Source organism: Sorex fumeus, unplaced genomic scaffold, assembly GCF_029834395.1.
Source record: "Sorex fumeus unplaced genomic scaffold, SorFum_2.1 ptg000035l, whole genome shotgun sequence".
Classification (NCBI taxonomy): Eukaryota; Metazoa; Chordata; class Mammalia; order Eulipotyphla; family Soricidae; genus Sorex; species Sorex fumeus.
This window is the reverse complement of record NW_026606092.1, coordinates 40,474,270-40,492,568: the sequence shown is the minus strand read 5'-3', so window position 1 is coordinate 40,492,568 and position 18,299 is coordinate 40,474,270. Positions and strand designations below refer to the sequence as shown.

General features: G+C 37.8%; 1 protein-coding gene across 3 annotated transcripts in view; it reads right to left on the bottom strand.

The window, feature by feature from the left end:
• PTPN4 (protein tyrosine phosphatase non-receptor type 4) overlaps positions 1-18,299 on the bottom strand; it is a 184,270-nt gene that overhangs the window by 35,987 nt on the left and 129,984 nt on the right. For 2 of the 3 annotated variants that reach the window (XM_056117536.1, XM_056117537.1), the window contains exons 12-15: positions 15,527-15,699; positions 12,431-12,499; positions 8,089-8,214; positions 5,996-6,154 (exon numbers count right to left, since the gene is read on the bottom strand). In XM_056117536.1, the coding sequence (XP_055973511.1) occupies positions 5,996-6,154; positions 8,089-8,214; positions 12,431-12,499; positions 15,527-15,699 (527 nt within the window). The remainder of the gene's footprint in view (positions 1-5,995; positions 6,155-8,088; positions 8,215-12,430; positions 12,500-15,526; positions 15,700-18,299) is intronic. The other variant, XM_056117538.1, reaches the window with a different exon arrangement.

Below are 18,299 nucleotides of genomic sequence, written 5' to 3'. Positions count from 1 at the left end.
AGTTTCATAAAAGTGCAGAATTTATTTTTAGATATGAAAAACCACATTATGATAGAGACTGATACAAACTTTCCAGGAATGTTGATTACTTTAAAACCTTACTTTCTAAGACTCATATACCATTGTACTACAATCACTGCTGCCACCCAAGTCTTCAATGGACATTTGTCCCCATTATATTTAAATTACAAAAGTTATAGATAAAATTCTCACTGCTTGACATTTTGAGTTATTTAGTGATACTCAAGAGTGCTTAAAAGTAAGCACCACTGTTGGAAAATGTACACTGGTGGAGGGATGGCTGTTCAATCATTGTATGACTGAAACTCCATCATGAAAGCTTTGTAACTATATCTCACAGTGATTAAATTTGTTTTCAAAAAAGTAAGCAATGTTGTAGACTTAAAACTAATATTTAAGGCAATTTAAAAGATACATGTAAACTCACAGGGATAAAGTCAATACAATAATAAAACAGAATGATTTTAACAATAGGAAGTTATTCCAAAAATCAACCTACACCCAAAATTCCTGGTTTCAACTAAACTCCAAGCCCCTAACCTTAGAGCCTATATACGGAACCTTAAGCCAGAGACTGATAAAAGGTAAGCATATTGCAGCTACACAGCCCAGGGACCTGAAATCAGCTTGTCACAAATACTGTAATTCATATGGGATTCCTCGATTTCCCCTGGCTTGCTATCTGCTTCCCTTTGCATTTTCTTTGTTTTTTTAGTTCTTTGTTCTTTATTTTTCAGCATTTTGCAAGGCCCTTAATGTATTGATAGGCATGATCAAAACTGGCAGAAACTCTGAAAACTAAGCAAACAGGAATAGGTAAGGGTATCTACAAAAGCTATGGTGAGGCACTAAAATAAGACTAGAATGGGATCATCCATGTGAGAATGATTCATGGATATAGATATAACATTTGAGGACTATCAAGCACGCCAAGACTTTCTTCTGATTAGGAACCTAAGAACAATACAGAGAATTTGGGAGAATTCCTCAAACTGTGTTAAACCAGAGGTCCCTACTTCAAATAGGTGGACAGATAATGATTGGCAATATATTTTAAAGCTGCATATATATATACATACATATATATATATATATAGAGAGAGAGAGAGAGAAGTTACATCATTACTGCAGTTAACTTCCACTAAGTACTTTCTCTAAGTCAAACGTCAAGCTGTGTATCTTGTTAAGTGTTCACAGGAATCTATGAGGTAGGTATTATGATCCTATTTTTTTCCACATGAAAAAAGTGTGTGTGGGATGGAGGCAGTTCAGATAGAGAAGGGACCAATATGACAATAATAGTTGGAAATGATCACTCTGGAGAAGAACTGAGTATTGAAAGTAAGGAACGGGATACACACGATAACCTTTCAGTATCTGTATTGCAACCTTTCAGTATCTGTATTGCAAACCATAATGCTCAAAAGGGGGGTGGGAAGGAGAGCGCAAGAGAGGGATGGGGGTGGGGAGAGAGAGAGAGGCGGAAGGGTGGAGATCGGAGGAAAACAGGGGACAATGGTGGTGGGGAATGTACACTGGTGAAGGAACAGGCGTTAGAACATTATATGACTGAAACCCAATCATGAACAACTTTGTAACTATGTACCTCACTGTGACTCAATTGCTCGAGCGGGCCCAGTAACGTCTCCATTGGAGACTTTGTTGTTACTGTGTCTGGCATATCGAATACTCTCGGTAGCTTGCCGGGCTCTCCGAGAGGGGCGGAGGAATTGAACTCGGGTCGGCCATGTTGGCTGCGTGCAAGGCAGACGCCCTACCCGCTGTGCTATCGCTCCAGCCCAATCGATGACTCAATTAAAAAGGAAAAAAATTGTGCCGAGTACTGTCTAGATCAAGTTTTTGAATGTTAAGAAAAAGGGAAATGGGAATATAATTCTAAAAGTGTGCCAATGCCCTGCTACCATGTTGTGTTACAAATAACTTACATTCTCAAATCTTTAATTGCTAAAAAGTAGGAAATAAAAAACATAAAGGAAAAGTTATATTTACTGCATTCTGTTGTCAACAGAGAAATATATTAAAAAGGGTAGCAAGTGAAATGAGTCAGAAAGAGATGGATAGACATAGAAAGATTGCACTCATTTGTGGAATATAAAGTAACAAAATGGGAGATTAACACCCAAAGATAGTAGAGACAAGAACAGGAGGATTGCTCCACGGCTTGGAAGCCGGCCTCACATGCTAGGGGAAAAGGCAGTTCAGATGGAGAAAGGACCACCAAGTAAAGGATGCTCGGGATGGAAGATGTATACTGAACTGAAAATAGACTAAAGATCGAACATGATGGCCACTTAATACCTGCATTGCAGACCACAACACCCTAAAGGAGAGAGAGAGTAAAAGGGGAATCTGCTTGATATAGAGGTGGGCGGGAATGGGGGAGGGAATGTGGGAGGGATACTAGGAACATTGGTGGTGGAGAATGGGCACTGGTGGAGGGATGGGTACTCAATCATTATATGACTGAAACGTAAGCACGAAAGTTTGTTAAGTCTGTAACTATCTCATGGTGATTCATTAAAAAAATAAAAAGGGTGGCAAAAAATTTTTAAAAGTGTCAATCAAGCTAGTGGGAAAAAGGCTACTTTTTAAATTAGCTTAATATTCTTATGAATGCTTCAAAAATAGTGAAAGCAATTTATTCTACAGTCAAAGCAATAGTGTCTATTCTTGCCTTTCGAAATTTATATCATAATAAAAATAAAATCTCAGCTACTTATGTACTCATGTAATTATTTTGATCTAATACCGATGTTTCCTTATTAGACAATAGTTGGTATATATTAACAATTGTGGTATACATTTATCAAAATTAATATCTCAAATATTTAAAAGTTAATTTTTGACAATTGCTTCCCTCAGAAAATAACAGCTTAATTGCTGCCTGAAATATTTTAAGGGAAGAAGGGTTTCCTTCTTCTAATACTGTAAATAGATCTTACTAATAAATGGTAACTTTATTCTAGGTAGTACAACAAACGACTGTTTCCACCTGTAAGGTCAGATCCTTCTAAGGATATTGAACTTGTATGGTAAGTTAAATATTGCTTTTCCCCATCTTTTGCATAAATTACTTTAAAGCAATGTCCTTTTTGTATGGACACAGGAAGACAGTTAATATTATGCTTTTGTAACTTGGCAATTAATTAACTCCAAATAATATTCACTCCTAGACATCTGCTTTCTTGACTAAAGCCTCAGTTGCCCTTAGTTCCTACCACCCCAAAAGTAGGGTCCCGACGAGGGACTGAATGGACGCAGAGCAAGCTGTGAGCTACCCTGGCACTGAAATGGACCAGGCCACATACCATAATACTTAACTATAAGTTAAGAGCACAGTCATGGACAAACTCTGTCATGACCCAAAAGATGTAACTGAATAAGGACCCTGTTGATAGGAAGACTAACCTGGCTTGAGGACTGTGGTCTGAAATATATAATGAGATGTCCACAGGAAGAACCAGACTTTAAGCTTGATATATCTCTTACTGTATAGACTATAGACTATAAAAACCAGCTCCCGGAAGAGAACAGTGCAGTCTCCTGCCCCCGCGCCTGGCTGTCCTCGCTGGGACCCCTTGGAGCGGAGCAGGTCGAGCTTTCCTCCCTGCCCCGACCACGGCTCCAGCAGCCAAAGACCTCCAGGACCAGCCACCACCATGCTGAGACCACTCTCCGCACACCTGAAGGTACCGGCAGAGGAACAAAGGCAAGCAGGTCCCGGGGCTGAGATCTCCAAGCCTACTCGGATCCGGGCTGAGCATCCTCCACCCAGATCCTCCGAATTCCAGTAGACGGGGGTCACACCCACCAACTGGCCCCCTGGCGCCATGTAATCAGACTCAGAGACTATAAAAACCAGCTCCCGGAATCTTATTATGACATCTTATTATCTCATTCCTACTTTGGACAAACTGGCAGGCTACCGAATGTAACCTGCCCACACGGCAGAGTCTGGCAAACTCCCCGTGGCGTACCCAATATGCCAAATACCAGTAACAATGATGGGTCTCATTCTCCTGAAGAGCCTTGAATATAGCACTTTCTTAAAAATCTCAGGGCTAGGATGAAGGAGACGTTACTGGGGCCTGCTCAAGGCAATCGACGAATAACAGGATGGTCGTGATTCGTGTTCTCTTACTGTGTTCATACAAAATGACATTGCTAGAAATATTAGATTGAAATATTGCTAGAAATACTAATAAAATATTAGTAAATTTACTACAACTATTTAAGTGTACGACTAGCTGGGGAAAGAAGAGAGCAACACACCTTGAATGGAATCCTGTCCTAGTAATCTGGAATAATCTCTTTAGATGGCATTTTATCCTTGAGTTACTCTCCTGAATGAGTGGTCTTACCTCTCTTTGATGATCTGTTAATGTTTAATTCCACCTTTGTATCCCCACCCTACATGATTTCTATATAAACTAGGCTGTAAGAGTAGCTGGGGGGTAATCCAGAGAGAGACAGAAACAGAAGGAGAATCAGAGGAGAATGGAGAGGAGATTGGAATAAACTGCAATTGATACCAACCAGCCTGGTCCCGGTTCCTTCCTTCACCTGCCTATCACCTGCCCATCGCCATCGGCCTCTCCAGGATGGAGGAAGTGGCAGAGACCAGCGAACATGGGTGGGGCGAGAGACAGATCACCACAGCCCTTTAGTATATACACATCCTAGAACTGCTTTTTTATGCATCCTATTATCTACTCTTCCTGCCCCCTCCAATTAGGACACACTGGAGTTGCTTGGAGGATACTCCTGCCACAGTGCTTGAGGATCTTGCTAGTGGTGCTCTAAGGGACATGGCATGAAGCTTTCTTTACCCCTGGTCATGTTAAAGGTGTATGTCTTACACACCTTTCTCCTCATAATTAATGCATCTTCTTATCTATGTATCTCGCTTTTCTTTGGGGGGGGGGAGGGAGCTTTTGGGTCACACCAGGACATGCTCAATGGTTACTCCTGGCTCTGCACTCGAGAATCATTCCTGGTGGTGCTCAGGGGACCATATGGGATCCTGGGGATCGAACCCATGTCGGCCACATGCAAGGCAAGAGCCCTACCCACTGTACTAGCACTCTGGCCCTTTTTGTAACCTTTTACTAATTATCACTTTGTATTTTTATTTGCATATGAACACTGAGGGCAAGCAACTAGTACACTAAACTGAGTGGATAGGACAGTGCTTCTCAGCCTTTATCCGACTGTGGCACTCATCTCCTAGTTGGTCCTCAACTCTCATGCTGCAGTCACTATTTGCACAATTTCCACCTGAGAACTCCCTGGAAACTGAAGACCCACAGGGTTCTCAGTTGAGAAATGCTGAGACAGAGGGACCTAGGATATACTACAGCAGTAGAGTGCATGCCTCCCATTTATGAGGCCCTGGGTTTGATCTCTAGCATAAAATGGGAAGGAGTATGTGTGCATGCACACAAAATAAAACAAACAGAACCTGATGAAGTAAAAAAAAATGGATATGAAATTGAATTTGTTCATCAGTATGCCATGAAATATGAATCAGAAATGGCCCTGCCATTTCTAACTTATTTTCAGTCTGATGATTCTCCATTTTTACTTACTCTTCCTAACAGTCATCTATCCTTTGGTTCCATTCTTGAAAACTATTAAGAAAATGCTATCTTATTGCCTGACCACAGTACGATATATTATATTTTTTAGAATAGTAATATATAGAAGGTATGTGTACTATGAGTTTAAGAACATTCACAACTGCAAAAGAATAATTAGTGTTTTTTGGTGGGGCTTAGAAAGAGAAGCCAGGAAATGAAGAATTCCTGGGAATAAAGAAACACATTTACAAACATAAAATTTTAAAACATGGCATTAGTAAAATCTTGTTCAAAAACCCTAATTTCTCAGATTATTTAAAATGAAGCAATCTGGGGCATGTATAAGAAGGAAGTTAAATGAGAAAATGTCTTACGGCGATGATTCCAAAATGATGCTATTAGCTTGTGTTGAGGATGGAGATCTGTGATTCACAAATACTTCACTTGGGGAAGTATGAACCACATGGTCTACCAAATGACCGACTGAAGATGGTCGTATGCGGGTTCCCTCTTGGGTGAATGCAGAATTTCGACTACATGAAGAGGAAGAAAAACAATGGAGTAAAAATATGCTTTAGAGTTCATTCTTTTAGCTTCTTAATTACATTTGTAATTAGAAATTAGGTTTATGCTTTTAAAACTAATGACAAGCTGAGCCTCTGAGAAAGATGGTAAGATATAAGCAAAAATAACAGAATGGTAAGCCAGAGATCTGAGCTATAGTCAAAAACCCAGGACAAGGATTTTATCTATTCAATCACTTATTTTCCTTAATAGGTTTAATGTGTCTAGGTTTTAGTCACTATAACTTTGTGTTCAAAAAGTGAAGTAGGAGAAATGTTTTTTATTATTGATGGCCTCCTTAAGTTCAAAGAATAGAAACTGAGGATTGGAGACCATTTTCAGTGGGAGAGTGCATGCTTGTATGCATATGATGCTGGGTTCTAATCTCCCCCCTACATTAATCTAAGTATAAAAGATGGTAAAGGTAAAGGCCCTCCCGTTGATCGTCGATTTGCTCGAGCGGGCCCAGTAACGTCTCCATTGGAGACCTTGTTGTTACTGTGTCTGGCATATCGAATACTCTCGGTAGCTTGCCGGGCTCTCCGAGAGGGGCGGAGGAATCGAACTCGGGTCGGCCATAGTTGGCCGCTTGTAAGGCGAACGCCCTACCCGCTGTGCTATCGCTCCAGCCCTATACAGAACATGTGAAAATCAGTCAGGATATCAAAACAACCCTAATATCTCAAGAGACCTAAGTTTAGATACTGAATACCATCGTGGTAGTCACATGACTATCATTACCATTAGTAGCTATGGTAACTAGCAATACATATTTATTCTGTGCCGGGCATTATCTAAGCATTTTATATTTGTCCCCTCATTTAACTCTAACGATGCACAACAAGACACTATTTTTAATATATAACATATATATATGAATGTATATGATTTCATATGTAAGGAAACTTTGGCAAAGATACTAATTTCTTCAAAGTCTAAACATGTAGGAACCAGGGATTATGTTGTTAATCACAAACATGTAATGTCACTTTGGAATTAAAAACACGGAATTTCTTCAGATCATACTAAAAGTGTTTTATGAACCAAAATATTTAATCATATACAATGCCAATGAAGTCAATCATTTGAAATAACAAATCATCTAGCTTAATTCTCTTCTATAACTAGCTAAATTTGTTAGCAGTACTGGGAACATATGAAGAAATGGCTAGGTAGAAAAAGGACTAGAAGAAGAGTTTCTGGACTTTTTTCCCCCAAAGAAGATAGTATCTTTGGGTAGCATAAAATTAACTTACTATTTTTACAGCAAAGTATATAACTTTTGTGAGACATAATAGCATTAAATGTATCTATAGTAAATGCTGAATAATAGTGTTTCTCAGTACAGTTATTTTATATTTCATCATACTTAGAGTTAGGCACATGGTATCTAGCCACAGAAATCCCACTTGCTATGCCACAGAAAGTGGGAGAACAATAGTTGTGGTAACCATTCTATTAAGATCATCACAATAATTTAATATATCCAAATAAATGCTCTACTAAAAACTTGTGCTGTAAAGAGATAAAGTCAACAACTTTCCGGTCTATTAGAAGGTCATTATTAATTGGCTAGAGACCCTTACTATGAAGGTCAGTTGTGCAGGAAAGTGAACGAACTCGTTCAATGCTCTCCTCCCCAAAGAAAGCTATTCCATGCTACTTATGCAGTGAGCTGCAGCTAAGAGGACATAACATCTGGCACAACAAAATCATGCCTCACCAAAGATTTATATTTTACATATTCAAAAAGAAACATTTTGAGCTTAGTGAAGGATGCCTATCAGATGCCACAAGTCATAATAAAAATGTAAAAATACGTATATAAAAATTTTTACATATTCAGATCTGGCAATAATTCACAAAACAATGAAATGTATAGCTGATATTTGTATGTACTTACTGATTAGGAGTTCCAGGTGGAGATCGGGATGGAAGGCTTTGTGTTTCTAACCTGTCATCCGATATTGAATTTCTGCTTACTACTTCCCAATCCATTAATTTCCGCGCCAATGGCTTACTTGGGGATCTGCAAAATAGTTTAAATATGTACAATGAAATTCTTGTTAATTTATATAGTCTTAATTTGTTCATTTCCCCACTTCCTTCTCTTTGTCACTGTGATAATCAGGGGACACACTTGGTTGTGGTACTTGTACATAGACTGAGATGCACACTGAGGGGTATGTTATAATTGTGGTTCTTGCAACACACCTTAACCGTAGTGCAACAAAGATCATATACTTACTGAGGTACATGGCATATGGTGCAGTGCTGGGAAACGATCTTATGGCCTGCCACATACAAAGCAGGTATTCTACCACCGAGTCTATTCCAAGGGCCGAAATTTAAAATTTTATACTTCAACTATGCACAACGTTTTAAAATGACATTACTAGATAAGAAATTAGTGCGTTTGAAGGAATGTACTGAGAACGTACATTTACTTTATATGAAAGAAAGAAGGAAAGAGGCTAGGAATAGAGAAGAAAAAGAAGAAACAAGAAAAGCAAGGAGTGGTTGGTTAATAAAAGTTTTCTTGTATATTATCAATATTATATACTGAATATTTGTATTGCAGTTTCTGAAGCTCTAGTTTATCCTGGGATGTATGACATAATTTCTAAAAAAATTATCTCTTAAATGCTATTAAATTAAAATTTACCCTCTCTTCCAGTGAGGTCAGGATAATAATGATAAATATATCATACTTTATTTTGATAAATGGTAGACATGTTGCCGCCCTCCTCCTTATCTTAAAAAGTGCTTTTAAGTTAACTAAGTGCTGAAAGGAGGCAGTGATATGCATGATACCCTTTTAGATGCCCTTCCAGTAACAACACTGCAAACCACAGTGCCTAGAAGAAAAATAAGAGAGAACAGAGAGAGAGAGAGAGAGAGAGAAAGAGAGAGAGAGAGAGGGAGAGAGAGAGAGAGAGGGCAAATGGGGTGGGGTGGCAGGGAAAGGGGAGAGGGAGAGAGAACTAAAGTGTCTGGCAAAGATGCAGGCTGCGGGACAGGCAGGGGAGCAGGAGGGAAAATGGGGACACTGGTGGTGGGAAATATGCAATGGTGAAGGGATGGGTGCTGGAACATTGTATGACTGAAACCCAATCTCGAACAACTCTGTTAACTGTGCATCTCATAGCGATTCAATTAAAAATTAAAAAAAAAACTTTTAAGTTAACTAGTCCATCTCAAGTTGGGAGCTGGAAAATATATTTTATCGCCTATCTACCTACAGTCAGCAATCTAATGATAAGGTGAGAACTAGGTGTTTTTTTCCTAAGACACTGGTGTTTGCAGAGTCTTAAAAAAACTCTTAAATGAACAACTAAAGTTTTCTTTCAATATGCAAATTCAGATAATGGCCAAAACTCATGTAAATCATATGAGATATGTAAATACAGAATTATATAGGTTAATAATGCAGAGGTTAACATAATGAACTCTTCTACTTAAATCATCTTTAAATAGTTTTATATTTTAGTAACCAACTCACAAAAGTATACTGAACATGAAAATATGAAATAATTATATATATAATAGGTAGTTTAAAATGAGTAAGGAACATGAGTTCTATAATCGATCAAATATCTATATATTTTAGTTTATTTAATATCTATAACTTAGGATTCTTAGGGTTCATTACCTTCTGAGTTTTGTGAGTTGAGTATCTAATTTTTCAGTGCAATATTTTAGTCTATTAATTTTACTAAACCACAACTGAAGTTAATTATAAACTCAATCCACACAAGTGCCCTATTATTTCAAGATTCATAGCCAAAACATTTTCAGTCTGGTTTAATGACATTTCCTAAATTTAAGGATATTACATTTTCTAAAAGATATAGTATTATTGACTAAAAATAAACAAATTTAAATTTCCTTTTAATAGTCAACTCAACATAATTTAAGCATAAAATTTCTTGTTATTGTTATGAGCTTAGATCATCGGATATTTTGACTTAAAGACAATTCAGGATAACAATTTTCTCATACTAATCACAATAAAATGAAAATAAAGCATATTATTTCATGTATTAGATTTTTCAAAGAAGAGTTTTGAAGAAATCTTTAGCATTTTTGGCTTTTTATTCATGTTAATTCTTAATGCTGCTTTTTATTTCTTATTTATATAAAGAATGTATTTCTTTATATATATGATATATATGTATTCCTTATATATAAAGAATAGTGAACATAAACTCAAAGAGAGTTCAGTAACAAAATAGTGTAGAAAGTTGAGTACTTTCATTTTCTGAGACAGAGAAAAAGTCATTTGAAGGAGGAAAAAATAAAGTACACTTACCTAGTATGAAGTATCAGAAAAATTTACTGTTCTATTAAACGTGACTGAAAACACTTTACATTTAAAACTAAATTTCAGGCATTTGATTTCATTAACAGTTTTAACCTCAAAGACCCACCCACTGAAGTTTGCTATCTCTGTTTCCTGTTAAGTGTGGAAATTACAGAGAAAAAAATACCACACATCATCAGAGGTCTGCAATGTGGTATATTTATTTTCTGACCATGATACTCTTATTTTTTTGTTCCATGAGAACATTCTTTTGCTTTCTTTTCAAATACTACACGACAACTGAAAATATTAGAAATTCAAAACACTGACATGAGAAAAATAATCTCTTACCTGCTGAAAAAAAAATCAAACATAAGGAAAAACCTTTCTGTTTTGTTTTTGGGCCACACCCAGTGTGTTCTGAGGCTCTTTCTGACTCTCTGCTCAGTAGTGACCCTGGCAGTGCTCAAGAACCATCTATGGTGTTGGAGATTTTAATCAGGACTAAGGCCATCCTAGCCACACATGAGACAAATGCATCCTTACCTTAAAGAGAAGTATTTTCTATCCACTAATGCTGCAAATTAAAATTCCAAGAAGTGACAAGAACTCTAGAATTTTCTAATACTTTGGTAGACACACACTTTATCTCAGAAAGATTTCCAGACTATAAAAACAATCCCATAAAAACTGGCCAGAAGTGATTGCAAAGCGTAGTTAGCCCTGAGAACCACTAGGTGTGGCCCCAAAACAAAATACACAAAAATCATAATATTTCTTAGTATGAATTAAAGAAATATGGAAATGTGCTGAATGATATATGAAATAAAGCAGCATATTATTAAAATTGTAATAAAACACTGAACAAAATGCTATTTACAAAACACAATATTTGACACAACTGAGCTGGAGATAAAGTACTCAGCACAGGGTTAACTTCATTCATCTGAAAAGTAAAACCAATGGAGGCTAGAGGGATAGTGTGGCAGGTAGAGTGCTTGTCTTGCATTTGGCCAACTGGGGTTCAATCCCCCTGATCCCCCGAGCCCAACAAGGAGTAAGCCCTGGGCACTGGAAAGGAAAATGAAAGAATTAGATAAACTACTTCATTATTTCCTCAACATAACTTTTGTTTTTTTTAAAGACAGGATCCTCATCAAAGTGGTAATTTTGTAGCAGTTTGGGAAAAAAAATTTAATTTCAGTAATTTTAATTGTTCATTTAAAAAACTCCAGTGGTTAGCTCTTTCACAGGTCGTCCACCATGCTGTGAGGCTAAGATTTGGGAGCTGGTTTTAAGAGAAAACCCTTGATTCCTCCATCCTTGCCTTGAGACTGTGTCCATGGCAGCTATCACTCAATGGAATAGGGACAGGGAGTGCGTGTGTGTGCGTGTGTGTGTGTGTGTGTGTGTGTGTGTGTGTGTGTGTACAGCTGCGTGGGTGTCTATGTGAAGAATGCAGCAAAGTAAAAGAAAAATCCAACGAGGATTTCATGGTGACTAGTTAATATTTTATTGTACAATTGGCTGAAGGAATAAAGGAAAACTGGGGGGGGGGGGGGGTATTGCTTTTGTATGAGCCACTACCAGTGGTGCTGGGAGCCTGGGGTCACACTTACTGCTGTTTGGGGACCTACTAGGGTCATACCCGGAAGTGCTAAGGGAGCACCTGGGCTATGTCTTGGGTGTTTGAGGGGACGAGGGGTGGGACTATGTGGTGCTCGGTGCCTTTCTCTAAAGGTGAGGCATGTTCGCTACAATTTGAACCAACTCTTGCTATTAAGACTTATTGTGGTAATCATTTATCAACATATAAAAATGTTGAATCACTATCCTGCATAATTGATACAAATATAGATATAAATAAATAATCTCACTTTAAAACAATCCCTCCACCAAAAATAAGACACAATAAGCCAAAATAAAAATAGATGAGGCTTACCTTGCAAACACCCTGTCTTTATTTGCTTTTTCTTTGCCATACTGAACTGACTGGACTTCAGTTCTCCCACTGAAATACAGAAGTTAATAGCAAAAATCATCTTAAAGAAAACTTCAAGATAAAATGACAACAAATAGTGTAATTATAAATTTATAAAAGACACATATTTCTTCTTCTCCTTTTTTGGTTTTGGAGCCACATCCAGTAGTGCTCAGAGCATACTCCTGAACTCTGGAATCAAGAATTACTTCTGGTGGTGCTTGGGGGACCATATAGGATGCCAAGGACTGAACTTCCAGTTCAAGGCAAACGCCCTACCCACTATACTACAGCTCCAGTCCCCAAGACAAACATTTCTAAGACTGAAAAGAGTGATTAAGAAAAGTAACAACAGGGCTGGAACAACAGTACAATGGATAGGGCACTTCCCTTGCACAACCTGAGTTTGATCCCTGGCATTCGATAAGGTTCCCTGAGTACGCCAGGAGTAATTCCTTAGCGCAGAGCCAAGAGTAACCTCTAAGCATTGCTAGGTATGCCCCAAAACAAACAGACAAACAAAAACAGGGGAAAGTGGCAACAATGGATACATTCCAGTTCTACCTAAAGTAAGTTCAATTAGTTCTTCCATTAATGAATAAAGATAACATGTTTGACAGGAACTTTTCAGATGCTTCTTTATTTGAGAGAGAATATGACAGGAGTAATTTTGCCTATGATTCCTTCTACTATGCTCTAGAAAAGCCCTCTCTCTAGACTCAGAGATACTTTGGTCCAAGCTAATCAAAGTCTTGTCTTCACTCCTTAGGCTTGTGGTTTATATAGTGTCTCTAGTAATTTTATTTGGAGGGTCTGAAGAATGCCATATCTTGATTGAAAAGCTGTTCTTTTCTTCCCTGACCTATAATGATTATACCTAGAAAGACTGCTACACCCTCCTCTCTTCCATCTGGAGATATAGGCAACTCCAGATTTTTGCATGTGGTTAAAAAAAATAAAGCTGGAATTTGTCTTGAAAGTAATTTGTCTAACAAACATACCATTTATGCATAAGAACCAAACCCTCAAGGATACACTGATTTGTTCAGACCAAATTTATTAACTGAAAATTTGACTTTTAGTTCTTCCTCCCTCAGGTCAGTTAGTCCGCCAATATTCGAACCAAGAACTTGGCTTTCTCTGCGTACACACCCCAGGCATCCTCTAGGACCTAGGAGACTAACCATCCCTGAGCCGCTTCCTGTTCACCCCCAACACTGTGCCGATCTTCTTCCTCCCCCAGGTCAGTTAGTCCACCAGTATTTGAACCCGGTACTTAGCTTTCTCTGCGTACATGCCCCAGGTGTCCTCTAGGACCCTGGGACGCTCACCATCCCTGAGCCTCTTCCTGTTTCCCACAACGCTGTTCCAATCTCCTTCCTCCCCTACGTCGTACCCCCACCCCACACACCAGGTACACATAGGGGGCGTGGCCTCTAAAGAAGGGGGCGTGGTCTAATTTTGGGCGGGCAAACGCTCACTGTGGCAGGTAATCTACTCATACCCAACAATCTCAAGTAACATCTCAGTCTCCAAACTTCCACACCCAACATGAAGAAACAATGCAAATCCTCACCACGTGGGGAAAACGATGAAAAGAGCCCAGAAGTCTCAGTAGGTACTCACCAAAGTGACCTCTCTGAGAAAGAATTCAGATATGAAGTAATGAAGATGTTCAATGAACTCAATGAAACAGTGAGACACATATCCAGTAAATTAAAGGAGGACATGAAAGAAACAATGGATCAGACAATGGAGAAAATCCAGGAGAAATGAGAGCAGAAATTGGAAAGCTATGCACAGAAATGTCACGAATAAAAGGTTCCATAGATGAAATAAAAAAGTCTGTGTCCTCAACAGTAGAATGACCACAGCTGAAGACAGAATCAGTGAGCTGGTAGATCAGCTGCAACAAGTCAACAGGCAACAACAAACAGTGGCAAGAGACCAAGGGCTAGAGGGGCTACTATAAGACAAGACAAACTCTACAAGCAAAACAGACCCTTACAGAAAGATGATACAAAACCTCATAACAATAATCTCTCTCAACGTCAAAGGTCTAAATTCACCGATTAAGAGACATAGAGTGGGAAAATGGATTCAGAGACAGAACCCAACATTCTGCTGCCTACAAGAAACTTATCCGAACAATCAGAGAAAAACAGAGTCAAAGTTAAAATATGGAAAACAATCCTGCAAGCAAAGGGCTGCCTCAAAAAAGCTGGGGTGACCATACTAGTATCCGACAACATAAATTTCAGGTTGAAAAAGATTAGAAGGGACAGCGAAGGCCGTTGTCTATTCATCAAGGAATACATACATCAGGAAGAAATCACACTCTTAAATGTATATGCACCTAATGAGGGAACAGCTAAGTATTTAAAACAACTGCTAACAGATGTTAAGGAGGACATTGCTAGCAACACAATAGTAGCCAGAGACTTCAACATCACCTTATCACCTCTAGATAGATCAACAAGAACAGAACTCAGCAAGGAAACACTGGCTTTGAGCTTTGAAGGAAGAAATAGGAGAGGGCATATAGACCTATACAGGGCTTTACACCTCAGAAAGAAAGAACACACATTCTTCTCCAGTGCACCTGGTACATTTTCCAAAATAGACCATGTGCTAGGCCACAAAACATACCTCAATAGAATCAGGAAGATAAACGTAACATCAACAATCCTTTCAGACCACGATGCACTGAGAATAAAAGTGAATCACAAACACGGAGAACCAAATCAAACACCTGGAAATTAAACAACTCAATGTTGAACAATGAGTGGTTCAGGAAGGAAGTCAAGAATGAAATCAAAAGATACCTGGAAACAAATGAGAATGAAGACAGGAGGTACCAGAACCTATGGGATACAGCTAAAGCCGTGTTTTAAGGGGAAAATTGATAGCTCTGCAAGCACTTCTCAGGAAGGAAGAAAGAGCCCACATAAACAACTTGACTACAAAGTGGGAAGCAGGATAAGTAAGTTTAGGGTTTTCAGTTTTAAAGGAAGGGGAAAATGCAACAATAAGGAATGTTTATTAAGCAACACTTACCAGTACCGGAACTTTGAACCTAATGTAAAATAATGTGCAAAAAAATTCTTTTGAGGTGGAAGTGGTCTGTCCAAACGAAAGAATGTGTGATGTTCTACACATGCTTTCCACAGATTTTTGCATGCTCTGTAGTTCACCATATTAAACCCCAATAATGTTTCTCTAGATTCATGCTGTAATAAAGGACAAACACAGGGAAAAGATTAGGATCATTATAATGCTCCACTTTATGTACTTTTCACAAATATCTTAACCTTATAAATATTAACATCTTTTTGGCTTGTCCAAAAAAGTAAGCTATAAAATGACTAAATATGACACCTCTTTCAGTAACATTACAACTGGCAGAAACTTACAGCAAAAAGTTTATCATAGTTATGAATGTTTAAAAATTGATGTAAATGTTTGCAAATTTTATTAGGTATAATTCTGTTCTGAAACGTGTAGCAATAAAATAAAAACACTTATTTATTACCAGAAGTCTGTTAAATTAGTATTTAAAAAGTTCCATTAAACTATATACAGCAAGGTATACATGTTCTAACAGCATAACTCTCTTACATAAGGACTGCATCCCATCATTAAATCCAGTCAGATCAAGAAATGAATCATTACTAGCTCTTTGATCTTTCTACAAAAATACATTTGCAAAGGTAAACATTCTTCTGACATTTATCACCATAAATTATTTGTGCCTGTTTTTGAACTTATAGATAGAATATATAGTATATTAGCACTGTCCTCCCGTTGCTCATCGATTTGCTCGAGCGGGCCCAGTAATGTCTCCATTTTGAGACTTGTTGTTACTGTATTTGGCATATCGAATATGTCACGAGTAGCATGCCAGGCTTTGCCGTGAGGGAGAGATACTCTCGGTAGCTTGCCAGGCTCTCTGAGAGGGGCGGAGGAATTGTACCCGGCTCAGCAGGGCTGGCTTCGTGCAAGGCGAACGCCCTACCTCTGTGCTATCACTCCAGCCCAGTATGCATATATATGTATATATAGATAGATAGATAGATATAGATAGATAGAATGTAGAATTTATATAGCTAGAATCATACATATGTTGCCTTTAGGCCTGACTTTCGTCATGAAATATTAAGTTTATATACTCATTCATGTGGTATTGAAGAATTGAAAATTTTTTCCTCTACAAATTTTTATACTGATATGTTTATAATATACCAAACTGTTTACACACATTACCAATATAAAATATTACATATGCATAATATTCTGTTATATATTTATGTAATAATCAGTTTATTTATGTACTTGAAGTTTAGTTTGACTATATAAAAACTGCTTCTATATATCATGCTCCTATATGCTGTCTGATGTGTAACTTATGCTTTGTTTCTAAAATAAGCTCACAACTTTGTAAACATAAGATATATGTAAACTTGTAAGTTTACAACTTTCAAAAACAGATGTTTCCTCCCTATCAACAGTGTTGTTACATCACCAACTATGGTTTATAAATTGTTTCACTACTCTAGTGCATGTGCTTTTTATTGTATAATGGTTGTAATTTTTTACTTTTCAAGATGATTAATAAAGGAGGTATAATGTATTCTTAATTGTCCTTTAAAAATTTTCATAGATGGAGATAATTAGAGCGTCTTCAAGTCTATTATCCTCTGAAGTTTTGCCCTTAATAAAACTTAAAAGCTACCAAAAGTGAAGACCATGTTAGGAAAATATTCATATTTCTGGTCATGTGGATATGTTTATTTCTGAAGTGTCTAAGTCACTAGAATATATTTGGACTGCAATGGATATACAACCAAATATGTGTATGGTTATATGATGCATGAATTATTTTATGATCTTAAACATGTACTTTGATCATGGTAAAGGCCCTCCCGTTGATCATCGATTTGCTCGAGCGGGCCCAGTCTCCATTGTTGTTATTGTGTTTGGCATATCAAATACGTCACGGGGAGCTTGCCAGGCTCTGCCGTGCAGGCGAGATACTCTCGGTCGCTTGCCGGGCTCTCCGAGAGGGGCGGAGGAATTGAACTCGGGTCGGCCATGTGGGCTGCGTGCAAGGCAAACGTCCTACTTTGATAAACAGAAAGAAAATATTTGTAAGCAAAGTTCTACAGAGTATGTTAGGATACATCTTTAATCAACTGTTAGATGACTTTTTTTTGGCGTTTTGGGTCACACCCAGTGATGCACAGGGGTTACTCCTGCCTCTGTACTCATGAATTACTCCTGATGGTGCTCAGGGAACCAAAAGGGATGCTGGGAATCGATCCTGGGTCGGCCACGTGCAAGGCAAATGCCCTACCCACTATGCTATTGCTCCAGCCCCTAGATGACTTTTTTTTTTCATTTCTTATAATTACCCCTAGATGACTTTTAATACCAATGTTACATGTAGTTAAATATATCACTAATGATATACTACTTCAGGAAATGGGCGTGAAGATGAAATTATATAAATATCACTGATACATTATCAGGTATTTATCTAAGTACATGTTAGAAACTATAACTATTATTATTGCTAGTAACACTGGTACTATTTGGGGAAGCAAATTACAAAAGTTAACTTCTACATATTTTTTAAAGTAAAATATATGATCTTTAGCTTTCTGATTCAGCTGCCTATTATTCTACTAAACATTTATTGAACATGTAAAAGAACATTATATTCAACATAAACCACAACATGGAGAAAGCAAAATTATCTGCTACAATAAGAATTTATAAAATGATATTCTTTCAGTATAACATCATATAGTAATAGAGTAAACTATTACTG